At 39.7% G+C, this 12,775-nt stretch overlaps 1 protein-coding gene across 1 annotated transcript; it reads left to right on the forward strand.

Moving 5' to 3' along the window:
* Nucleotides 1-200: 200 nt before the first annotated feature.
* LOC116257873 (CLP protease regulatory subunit CLPX1, mitochondrial-like) lies at nt 201-10,945 on the forward strand. The gene is made up of 15 exons (XM_050078934.1): nt 201-1,366; nt 1,745-1,806; nt 2,010-2,116; nt 2,294-2,377; nt 4,013-4,059; nt 4,174-4,248; nt 4,355-4,432; nt 7,461-7,517; nt 8,875-8,945; nt 9,020-9,119; nt 9,227-9,331; nt 9,941-10,003; nt 10,143-10,265; nt 10,418-10,582; nt 10,724-10,945. Exons 1-15 carry the CDS (start codon nt 515-517, stop codon nt 10,793-10,795), a joined length of 2,061 nt encoding a protein of 686 aa, XP_049934891.1. The 5' UTR covers nt 201-514; the 3' UTR covers nt 10,796-10,945.
* Nucleotides 10,946-12,775: the final 1,830 nt, after the last annotated feature.

Consider the following 12,775-nt stretch of genomic DNA (forward strand, 5'->3'; position numbering starts at 1 on the left):
GTTTTTGATACTCTGAAGGTTAGCAAGAAAAGGATTGATTTTAAGGACTAATTTAGGATAGTCAACTAAATGTTGGATGAATCCAGAAAGGAGCATGTTGGAGGAGGTACCGCTTCAGGGTGGTGGGGATGACTCCAGTTGGCTGACGTGAGCCGCCGGCCCTCTCTCTCGACTCGGTTCAAGTTCGCACGGTACCGCCCTGGACCAGAAATCCCGCTGCCACCTTCTAAAAAAATCCATCCCCACAAATCTCTCTCTCTCTCTCTCCCTCCCTCTGTTCTGCATCACTGTCATCATCGCCGCCTTCTTCTTCTCCTCCTTTTTCTTTGGGTCTCCATTTATAATCCGTCAAGCCTATCTGTTTGTGTCCTCACTCACTTGCTCTCTCTCCCTGATTCGATTGATCGCGGTTCACACAGAATCGTAGTAATTAATTAACTATAATAAACAAAGGAAGACGAAGAAGAAGGAGAATTGGGGGAAGAATCGACATCTCCTTGTATCGGGGCTTACCATGTCTGGTTTCCTTCGATGGCGAAGGCTGAGAGATACCGCCAAGTCTACCCAATTGTTCTCTGATGTCCTGTACGCCAGACCGAGGCCGAACCAGCCGCTCTCCTCTTCCCCTGAATTGCCTCATCACTGCCTCCTCTTCTGCTACTCGCAGAGGTGTTGCATCTCCACCAGGTTGAACTACCTCCATATCGGGGCTTACCGGCGGAAGGAGGTACCACTGCTAGGGTGTCAGGAGAGGAATAAGTGGGACGGGAGTAGCAGGACGAGGGCCGAGGCGAGCTGCCCACGATGCTCCAAGCAAATGGACATCCTCTTCCACGGCCGCGATCGGGCGTTCCAGGCCGTTAACCTCTGCCCCAATTGTAAGACCGCCTACTATTTCCGCCCTTTCAAGTTGGGATCCTTGCAGGGGAACTTCGTTGAGGTAGGCAGGGCAGGAGGAGAGGATCTCGACAAGAGACAGAACGATCAAGGCGAGACCTTTCCCGACCTCATATGCACGGGAAGGGAGGACGTTCTGGTAGAGGATAAGATAGATGACGAGTGCCCGATCAAGCTGAGGCTTTCTTTCTGGGAGTCGTTTAGATCCCATGGCGGAGATCCGCCGGAGAATTGGCAGCCCCCAGGCAACGGCCTCGCCGTCCAGAAGCCTCCGGGGCCGCCTTTTCCTCCCGGTCTCAACGTGGTGCGCGCGTCTGGAACCGGTGGTGGGGGAGCCGGCGCTTCCGGTGGATCATTTGGGTCCAAGGATGGGTGGGGCGGATCGAATTTGGGGAAAAATCTGCCCACCCCCAAGGAGATCTGTAAGGGACTCGACAAGTTTGTGGTTGGCCAGGAGCGTGCCAAGAAGGTGCAGTTTTTATGCGGTTCCTTGCTTTTGTACTGTACCTCCCTCTTCTAAAGATGCTGCTCAATTTCGATCTAGTAATGAACGTTTTCCTGTTCTGTTTGCCTCTAGAATGCTATTGCTAACCCTGATTACCCCTTCAGTTTACATCTGCCCCACAAGCATCGGCAATCGAAAAGCTTTTACTGCAACATTTCTGATGCTGGTTTAAATAATAGTTCTTATATCTTCAGGTTGTGCACTTTTTGTGCTTTGGCATTTCGTTCTTAGCTTTGGCCATCTTTGCGTGGGCACATTTTGTATTGGTGTAAATTCTTGTAGAAAGCATGATAGCACTAGAAGAAAAATAGTAAATGTGATACCCCTCTTCTCTGTCTACAGGTTCTTTCAGTCGCTGTCTATAACCACTATAAGAGGATATACCATTCATCGCTGCAAAAGAGGTTGGTCAAACTATAGGACACATAATTTGCACGGTTAACGTTACTGAAATGGTTGACCAATTTGTATTCATTCGTTAGTTAAAGCTCATATTAATTTCTCTGTGTTTGTTGGTGGAGATGTGAGACATTAACATTTTGAGGGTGACAAATATCATCGGAATGGTTCCTGTCGTAATCCTCTTACTTAAACCTGTTCTTTTCAGTTCTAGCGCAGGGGCAGATTCTGCAAACCCTGATGCTGAACCTGACGATGCTGATTCGGTGGAGCTTGAGAAAAGCAATGTTCTTTTGATGGGTCCGACTGGTTCAGGTACTACGGATTCTTTTAGTGCAAAAATGGCTATATTCTTTTTCTCCTACCAGTAAGGCCGTAAGGGACAGTCCGTGCTACATTTATTTCTATTCTTTATATGTATATATATATATATATATATGCATACTGCCAGTTATCTCGTCTCACATGCCATTGTATGACTTGTAAGGACAGGGAAGACATTGCTGGCAAAAACATTAGCCCGATTTGTAAATGTGCCCTTTGTTATTGCTGATGCAACAACATTAACACAGGCAAGTCCTTTAACTGATTGAGGTACTTTTGGACACACCATTGTTCCATTCTAATTGCCTTGGGGGAAAACTATGTAAAATATTTAAATGTGGAGGCAAAATAAGATAACAAAGTCTTTTTTTCATGTCTATGTGTTTCAATTGCTTCATGCAGGTATTATTGATATTACAATCCGTAGACTGCTTTTTTCGTTTGAAGACCATTTTCTTTGTTTTCATGATGTATTATGAGTACTGAAGTGGATGCACCCCTTATGTCTGAACCAACTCTTTGACTTTCCATCATCGATTGTATGCTCAAATATATGACTTGTTCTCTGAAACCATTTTCTTATTAAATCCCTTTTATTCCTATTTGTTCCTTTCTTCCATGGAACTCTTAACGAACAGGTGTTGAATTGGTGGAATTTGTAGACCTACCAATGTGTGCTGTACCATCCTGAATGGTCAAGCTGTGGATTGGTTGGCAATAAAAGGAATTAAAAAAAGTGTTAATGCTTTGTTTTCCTCTCTCAAGTTATTTGATTCATATGGACGACGTTCTGTTAACCATGTCAAATTTCATATGCTACCTTTTATATAATATCTCTATTTTCCTCAGTCTACATCTAATTTGATAAGCTATTTTTTATTTATATATTTACATGTAACAGCTTAATCCTGTAATAGTTCATATTGCATGTCCTTTTACCAGCATATGAAATTTTCAGTTGTGCAGCTTTACTATCTCATTTCCCTTGCTATGTCGTTTTGTTTTCTAAGGAAGTGTTTCAATTGCCACCTCAATTTTATTTTCTTAATAAAACCACATTCAGAATATTTAGTTCTTTCTTATCCCCATTTTGCTACCTGGTAGAAAAATGTATTTACATCTTCAACGTGGAATTGGTTTATGCTATGCCAGCATAATACATCGATAGAGTGGATAGAGGTTTAACTGAATGCATGGAACGATCGCTGGTTCCCAAGGAAATAGATACATAAGATTCTTCTGGTCTCGCTTTTCTGTTTTTAGTATGTTAGCATCCTAATCAGAAGTTGGTCACGAGTTGCTCAGGACCCTTAAAGGACTAACTGAGACTGGTCGGTCTGATTCGGTCCAAGTCAATTGACTATATAAATAACATATATTTATATGAAAATAAATAAATATAAAATATGTACATATACAGTGCACACACACACACACCGTGGCTGCACATATATATTTATGCTTCAAGGATTAGTTGGCTAATCGATGGTTAGGCTGACTGACAACTAATCACTAGTTTAAAACAGAGGTTAGCCAATAACTGACTCAACTGGCTAGTTGGACTAGTCAGCTGTAGGGATTTTGACACCTATGCCTCAAAAGTCTTGGACTATTCTGGGACTTGAATTCACCCACTGATAGTCTCCCAGTTTTATACAATACAAAAAGAATCAAGTGCTCTGCTTGGGGGAACTATTTATCAGTCTCTCTATTTCTAATAATTTGACTAGTGAATAATTCATTTCACTAGTCATATCCTGAAAAGTTCTTGTTAGATTGACTTTTTTAGCCTATTTGCTGTTACTAGAATTGATTGTATCTGAAACTTTTTTTTTCGCTTAATTGGATTTGAGTCTCTGACATGCAATAACCTTTACCTGCAGGCAGGATATGTCGGAGAGGATGTAGAATCAATACTGTATAAGTTGCTTACGGTATAGTTCATGAACATTGTCAATTTCTCCCTAGCTAAAAGTTAAACCATCATCTTGTTCCTTCTTTCCATTCTAATTGTTATTACCTCCTTTCTATTTCCTAAATGATATTAGGCTGCTGAGTTCAATGTTGAGGCAGCTCAGCAAGGCATGGTCTACATTGATGAAGTTGATAAGATAACTAAGAAGGTACTGTTTGGCATCATTTGATTCATCAAATTAATTGTTGCATTAAATATTCTTCAGCAACTATGTATGTATCTCCTTGATATTTTTTTTTTCAATATGTGCGTAGGCCGAAAGCTTGAACATCAGCAGAGATGTTTCTGGTGAAGGTGTTCAACAGGCATTACTTAAAATGCTGGAGGGAACTGTAAGCACTTGCTGACCGTCTGGTCTCCCATTAGATGTTTTGGTAACTCATGCCATGTCTGTAATATTGTTGATACAATTGTCATCAACATATTTGTGGTGTGCATATGAATGTGCTTGTATACATGTGATGTGGGGCTATTATATGGTTAACCGTCACATTTTCTGAGCTTCCATTGGAAATGAGACTCACCAGCCCCTCCTTTCGTCGCATTGATTGGGTCAACCATTTTGTGCTTTTAGATACATTTTCTTCATTGCATAAACATGCTGCAATACTCCAAATAAAAAATAGCTAAATCCTGACAAAGAAGACTGAAGATAATGTACGAGCTCCCTCACTACCAATTCATAACCTCTTCTTGTTTTTTGAGCAAGCCTATCCTACATGCTTCTGAAATTTCTTATGTCTGTAAAAGTTAATCCCTCAAGATTACTGCTTGATGTTCATGCCTCTTTTTCTCTTAAGTTGCTGTGTACTATTTTTTTAGAGCTCTTTGGATCCAGGACTTTGAGAGGCATTCTGCACAGGTATCCTTTGACTTCTGCAGTAACTGAATAAGATGTTTGTTCATCCTCTTCATGGAAGCTAGCCATTTGTTTTGTTTTGAGTAAGCAGTTGTTTCCAAAAATGCATTTTAAACTTATTGCTAGGTATGTGGAAAAAAAAAAAACTTCATTCTAATTGTCTAGTGTCTTTTATTTATCAATATTGGTACTTCAATTCTCAGAATAGCTACCGAACCTCAAGAATAGTCAAACCAGCTCATGATTTTGTGGGTCAACTAAAAAAAGAGATGGGCTGTGTCACACGGGTAGTGCCGGAAAATGCACCAGTCCGTCGGATGTAGCTGTCGGAGGTCTGCACGGTGCCGGAAAATGCACCAGTCCGTCGTTGCTGCAACTCGACGCAAACAAAGAGACGCCGGTATGCTCCGCCGGTGAGTTTGAGGTTGGAAAACCTCGTCGGAAATCGGAATTGCCTGGATTTAGCGTTCCCCTAAATCTGAAAACTCTAAACCCTAAAAGCTCGTTGACACTCTCTTTATCGAAATGTTTTTAACTTCTAAGTTTTATGTTTTATTCATTTTTTACCCAAATTGCCATTTAAATTTTTTCAAAATTACATTTGATGCCACCGCCCGAAATCAAAAACTTCTTTAAAAAAGATGCGAAAAAACGCGCTTTTTTGGCTTTTTCGTTTTTTGAAAAAAACACGTATGGACAATTTTGGACTCGGTCAAAGTTGACCGAGTCTGAAAAAAAATGACCCCGGGTACGTTGACCGTACCTGGTGCTGTCAACACCGCACACCCGCACCGGTACCGGTGTCGTACCGGTACCGTGCGGGTACTCATCCTTAAGAGGAGTACCCGTGTTACATAGGAGATGGGCAAGACTCATGGATCATTGATGGTTACATTCTGAGAATGAAAAGCAGCAGGTATTTTTTATGTGGTAATACTAACTGATCAGGCACAAATCAAGATAACAACAATATGTCAACCAGAACATCAGATGACCTTGATACATTACCCTCCCCATTATCGCAATTATTGCCAATGTTTTCAAAATATCACGATAGTATCACTAAAGCAGAATGAAAAGAAAAAGCAGCAAAATGTCACACTATTTGAGAATATCACTGAAATGGATATCTTGCGATAATATCCTGATATTTTTTTTTGCAAAAAAAAAAAAAAAAATGCGTTCTGAACATTTTTTTAATTTTATTTGTCATTTTAAAACCTTTTTGAGTTTTTATAAATGTTTTGTAAGAAAATCAGAAGAAAGCACTTAGTGTCGTAATTTTTTCTGTTATTCTACGAGAGGAAACTCCTACTGAGAAGACATGAGAACAACTGTGGACATGCTTTCAACATTCAGAATTTTCATCGGATCTAATAAAGGAGGATTACTTTGCCTTAAGAACTGTAAAGTTTAAACTGTGACTCCATTTGGAAGCTTAAGCTCACATGCTTGAGGCAGGATTGATAATTATGTCTACTCAGTGCTACTTTAGTGATCTCACTCTAAGCTTTGTCCATGCTACCCTCACATCATGAGAGATGGCTTCCTTACTTTAGCCACAAGGGATGTGTTAAGTTATGAAAAGTAGTTAGGCATAGTGGAAAGTATTAGTTCATCTCGTTTTAGGGGTTGCTCATAATGTTGTGGTTACGGATGGGAGTTGGTTAACCTTTACTCTGGGTGTACCCATTGTTCAGGGTTTGATATCAATCCCATTCAGTTGTGCATATAAGCTATTCGAATGGTTTGTCTATCTCTTGAAGTTCCTCCCTGTGAGATCCGAACAAAGCAATTGCCAGCATGTGAAAATACGAGATCTTACCAATTATCAAAAAAAGTAAAATCAGGGAGATATGTTCAGTTCTAGAACATTACAAGTTTCATTACTAATTGTTTAATATCTTCTATATGCATATCATTCAATTCTGGACAAAGATGATAATAATAAATTTTGGCATCCACCAAGAGAAGAATGCTTAGTGGGTCAAGTCACAACTTAAGTTGTGAAGGTCGCGGATGATGTTATGCCAACTGATCAATTATACTGCTTTCTTCCATTTGGATTTGCCTGTTCTTCCATGTGCTGTAATTGTGATGTCTTGTGTTAAATCATTTTTATGTATTTGTCTGGCAAATATATTGCTGTATAGTGTATTGTGTGGTTTTTAGTTTACCTTATTAAGAGGGAAAGAGGAACACCTTAATAAAGACTGTGGGCGCCTGATAATGTCATTGCAACTTCTTGTAAGCAAATATGTGCGACCATCTCCAATTCCATCCTTTAAGCGATGAAGTAGGTTGTCATTATTGGCTGCGCTAGCCTATTGTGGCGTGTAGTTTTGTGAAACCTCCTCTTAGCCATTTGAATAGGATTGATGGTGTTTCTGTCTTTATGATGTTCTTAAGTAAAAAATTTGTGAGGTTGAAACTGGAAAATACGTGAGCATGATAAATGCAGTTCATAAATCCATATCCTCAAGTTTTCCATCTATTTTCAGGTTGTTAATGTTCCGGAGAAAGGGGCTCGGAAACATCCCCGTGGTGACAACATTCAGGTATCCCTTTATCAAGTACTCTTAGCATAAGGAGAAAGGAGTGGCTCTTATAAATAGTTCAACACACATACACGTCTGAGTTTTATATTGTAATATTATCTAGCAGCCAATGATCTATTGGTCTTCCGTTTGATCTGGTCTTATGTTGTTCCAATCATCCATTATTCTTCTTGTAACGTTGGTGCATGTTATTGGTTTGGCATCTTTATGCTGCAGTGTATCTTTTGGTAGGAGAGATGGGCATGGCATAATCTACACTGCATATTTGTGTGCCCACTGCCCATTGTCCAAGTGGATTTTCACTGTTGTGGCATGAAAATTAAGTTCAAGTGCAGCTTGACTATTAGCAAAGAGAAATTCTGAAAAATGCATTGAAGGCCCATGAATGGAAAAAGTAAACTTCCTTATTCTTTTATAGAGTGCAACTAGGCATAAATTCCTCAATATCTAAAATGAGTGAGGAAAACATGTCGCAAATGTATTATATATATATATATATATATATATATATATATATATATGTGTGTGTGTGTGTGTGTGTGTGTGTGTGTGTGTGTGTGTGTGTGTGTACAGACACAATCATAATCAATTCTAAGGCAAACATGGCATAGTTATGACGCTATAGTGATTAGAAGCAAATAAGAAATTTAGCTGTAATGCTGCAATCAATTAATCAAACAAGATAAACCACAAGCATTTAGTGTGTCATTATGACGACCATCAAGCACTAGACTGGCTGCAGCCAGGTCTGACATTGACCATGCTGCATTCAGGTTTTCACCCAAGTATCTTTTTGCTTTTGTTTGTGTTTTTTGGAAGAAAGGGTGGGTGGGGGTGTGTGATTGGAGAGAGAGAGAGAGAGAGCTGATCCTGATACCTTTTCTTCGTCTTTGCAAAAATTTTTAATGCCAACAAAGAAAGAGTAGGTCAGTATTTGACCAAGTCTGGTTTATTCATGGAAAAACCCTATGCAGATTCAATTGTTTCTTAATTTAACTGGCTTGCAATCAACCTGTATCCTTTGTACACATTTGTTGGATACTGTTTTTTGGCGCACCTGCACCCTAGTTGCATTACTCAGTGCAGCGATCTATATGGCAATTCTATGTAACATAGTCATTAATCATTATAAAATTGGTTGAGTGACTATAAAATTGGTTATCATTATAAAATTGGTTGAGTTGGGTATCGCTACCGCTTCTTTCAGCTACAAAATGCTTTCTCTCTCTCTTTCTCTCTCTCTCTCTCTCTCTCTTTCTCTCTCTCTCTCTCTCTCTCTCTCACACACACACACACACAACACACACACACACACACACACGTACAGAATTTTTACCCATTTATTTTCCTTTTACAGATAGACACAAAGGACATTCTCTTCATATGTGGTGGTGCTTTTGTTGATTTGGAGAAAACCATTTCAGAAAGGTGAGTATGTCGCGTGTTGGTTCATTTTGATGCAGTATATATGTTTCTGTCAACTTTAAATTGCACTTCCTCAGGCGTCAAGATTCTTCCATTGGCTTTGGAGCGCCAGTACGTGCAAACATGAGGACTGGTGGGCACACAAATGCTGCAGTGACTTCATCCTTATTAGAATCAGTATGAAAAATTGTTTGATTTAAAAGCTGTAGTAATAACTATGGCTTCCTTTCTGGTTTGATCTGAACTTCTGAAGTCACCCTGAAGAATGTAGCTGCTATGTTCAGGTTGAAAGTGGTGATCTTATTGCATATGGTCTAATACCGGAATTTGTTGGGCGGTTCCCAATTCTTGTCAGCTTGTCAGCTCTGAATGAGGACCAGCTTGTTCAGGTAAACTGAAATGACTTGTGTTTGTTTATTCTTTCTTATTTAGTATTTTTAAACCTCAAAATCTGTTGTTGTCAGTTAAACCAAGTTATTGATTTAGCTATTTGAAGTTTATTTGTAAGATGTTTCCTCTCAATTCCCTTTACCTTAAAAAAGGTTTATCATTTTCTAATCATGCAAAAAACTTTTTTGCACTATCTTATTATGATGCACACACATCACCCTAAGTATTTTCATAGATTGCTCATCACTGATTTGTCATTTATGCTTGGAAATTTTGATGGTGCCATATGATTAAGTCTTTTGCAAACTGAAATACATTTTGTGTATTCTCCTCGTTGGCTGATTCCTGGTGGTTTTGTAGTATTACACTTTCTCCTTAGCTAAAACTTTGTTCGGATGAGCATGACTGAGCAGATTGGCGTTTCCTTTGTTTATTCTAAAGTGCCTTTGGACCTTAGCGTTGTCGTACTGTTTCATCTAGTCTGTAATACTGAGTCAAGCTAGTAGTCTTAATCTCTTCTGCAGTGCTTAATGAACCGTAGCTTTGTCGTAGTGTTTCAGTTAATTTGTAATGCTAATTCAAGCTAATGCTCTTAACCTCTTTTTTAGGTTCTTACTGAGCCAAAGAGTGCTCTTGGGAAACAATACAAGAAAATGTTTACCATGAATGATGTAAGTGTTTATATTTGACTGAACTTCTGATTAAATGCTCTGAAATGGTTGACAGTTTAATGTTGAACTTTGTGGACATCACTACTTTTCATAATCATGTTGTTAAGGAAGTGATAATTTATGTTGCATTAATTTTCAGGTTAAGCTACATTTCACAGATGAGGCCCTTAGGCTTATCGCAAAAAAAGCATTGGCCAAAAATACTGGTGCTCGAGGTTTGCGATCTATATTGGAGAGCCTTTTGACAGAAGCTATGTATGAGGTAGGGATGATTGTATTGATTGGTTTCTGTTTTGTGAGCACAGGTTCCTTATCTTGCATTTAGAACAATGAGGAAAAAGTTTGGTCTAGAACCGTGTTTCTAGTTCAGTTCATAGAGTGGGCAGTTCCTAAGGCCTTGGTTTATTTCCTCAGATCCCAGATGTCAAAACAGGAAATGATAGAGTTGATGCTGTGGTAGTTGATGAGGAGGCTGTTGGATCAGTGGATTCTCCTGGATGTGGTGCTAAAATTCTGCGTGGGGATGGAGCATTGGAACGTTACCTGTCCCAGCGGAAACAGAAAGAAAAGGACCCTGTGGTATGAGTCACCTTTCTTTATGTGTTACTCTGAACAGCAATGATGCCCGTGAATTCACTTTACATGCAGAGATCTGTTCAAGTTACTTCTGCTAAATCTGGAATACCTTTCATTTGATGCGCTATAATTGTGATTTTGCAGGCTCCAGCCGAGGCAACGGAGGGTGAAGGAGAAATTGAAACAGAGCACTCTACTCGAGTGATGAGCATGTAAGATTATTCCATGTTGTCGAACATACAAATGGAAAAAGTTACGAAAGGCAATGTAATGATCTTTGTAAGCAACTGTCTTGTCAATGGAAATGTAACATGCTAATTAAGATAGTTCCATAAATCTCACAAGTTCCACATTTTTTCTGCTGTATGTTTATTATTTATCTGAAGGTCTTATTTTCCGCAATCATGGTGAAAGAAAACTAGCATTCAACGAATAATACATACAAAAATCACGACTCCATGCTAGTGCTTGGTGCTCCCTACTGCTTGCTGCTATTTATGGTAGTATTTAAAAGTAAAAAGTATGCCGGTCGATATTGGGGGTGCCCTTCAGTAGGCATCTATTATATAGACGGCAGCGGAGTGGCTGAGCTATCAACCTACAATGCAAGATGGAAGCTTTCAATTCGTGGGAGACCTATTCCAAATAATGTATTAATCTACCGTGGCAGCTTTCGTTTGGTCTCAGTCCTACTTCCAAGTAATTTATTGTAGCATGGGCTGAAGACAAGATGCTGGCATCGTATGAAGTTCTGGCATCGTATGAAGTTCCACCTCGAGCGGCATCTCTATTGTCCTGACTTTATCAATGAGCTCTAGGCCAACGTTGCAAATGGATATGCATGGATAACCCGTCTGGACCTGGATAAACCCTGCTTGAACGCCACTCTTTCCTTCCTCCTCCATTTGGCGACTTCACTTCCACTTGCCGCTGACCGAACCTTTTAAAATTCTTTTGTTTCAAAAACTGCGTCTTTTAGACTTTTAAAATTCCCTCGTCATGGTTTTTCTCTCTCTTTTTTCCTGCATTCTCCGTAACTCGCATACTTCTATAGTGACTGACGATGAACATTACGAGCTTAAGGAGCATTTGTTCCTTCCTCTATTTTCCATTTGCATTAGGACAAGGATCTTCTGGTAATCCTGCTTTACAACTCTGATTCCAATAACTTGCTCTTCCGGTCCTATGATAGTCTCCTCTTTTCCAATTCCCACTTGATCTTTAATTACTCGATGCCAATCTCTGTGTGCAGCTTGCTAAATTTCTGGTGCCAATAATAACCACATCCGAGTCATTCTCATCGAATAAGGAACAACTATGATCCAGCGAAAAGCAAACGATATGCCTCCAACCAGAAGAGTTCCAGATACCTTCTATCAGTGCCCACAAGTCTTCCCTAAGTCAAGCTCTAATTGGCATCTACCAGATCTGTGAACGTTGCAATGTAAGCGTCACCGGATCTGCAGAACGGCCCAAGTTTGAATGAGTTTACGGGCTCTCATGAATTCTACCAGACAATAACTTGTTTCTCAAAGATGTGATGAAAATCAGATCCTACCGCTATGTGGTTGAACTATGATGGTAGTTGAATTTAGGGTTTTTTTTTTTTTTTTGTCAATAAAATTGGGGACCCAACCCCCGCAGTGTTTTGCCGGATGGTAGTGGAATTTGGGCAGCTGCAAGACCGATCAAAATAATAAGCCTCTTTGGAAGTATTTTATCATATGTATACATTTAGAACAACCCATCCAAGTGGATTTCTAGGTTTTAGACCATCGAGATCAGATTGGTAGGTTGGAACTTTAACGAACTTCACATTTTGATTTCTCGAATGCTTTTCCCAAGTTGTTTAGATCATCGAGATCAATTGGTGGGTTGGAACTTTGACGAAGAACTTCACATTTTGATTTCTCAAGTGGTCTTCCCAGGTTTTTGAACAAGTTTTCCTGTGTTTTCAAGCTCTATTAGAGGGTAAATTTTGTAGATCCTTTCTTGGGAATCCTTGATTCGACATGGCCCATTGGGACCATGCACGGTGAGGATACGGTTCTAGATTTCGCCTTTTACGGCTGTTCCTTGTTTGGCCTGGTCTTGTTTACATTGTATTTAAATCGTCTAAATGGAAACATGGTGCGGCGAAGAGCAAACGATTCTTTCGCCTTTCACTGAAGAACAATTGTGGCTGCGTTGCAAAAA

Source organism: Nymphaea colorata, chromosome 7, assembly GCF_008831285.2.
Source record: "Nymphaea colorata isolate Beijing-Zhang1983 chromosome 7, ASM883128v2, whole genome shotgun sequence".
NCBI lineage: Eukaryota > Viridiplantae > Streptophyta > Magnoliopsida > Nymphaeales > Nymphaeaceae > Nymphaea > Nymphaea colorata.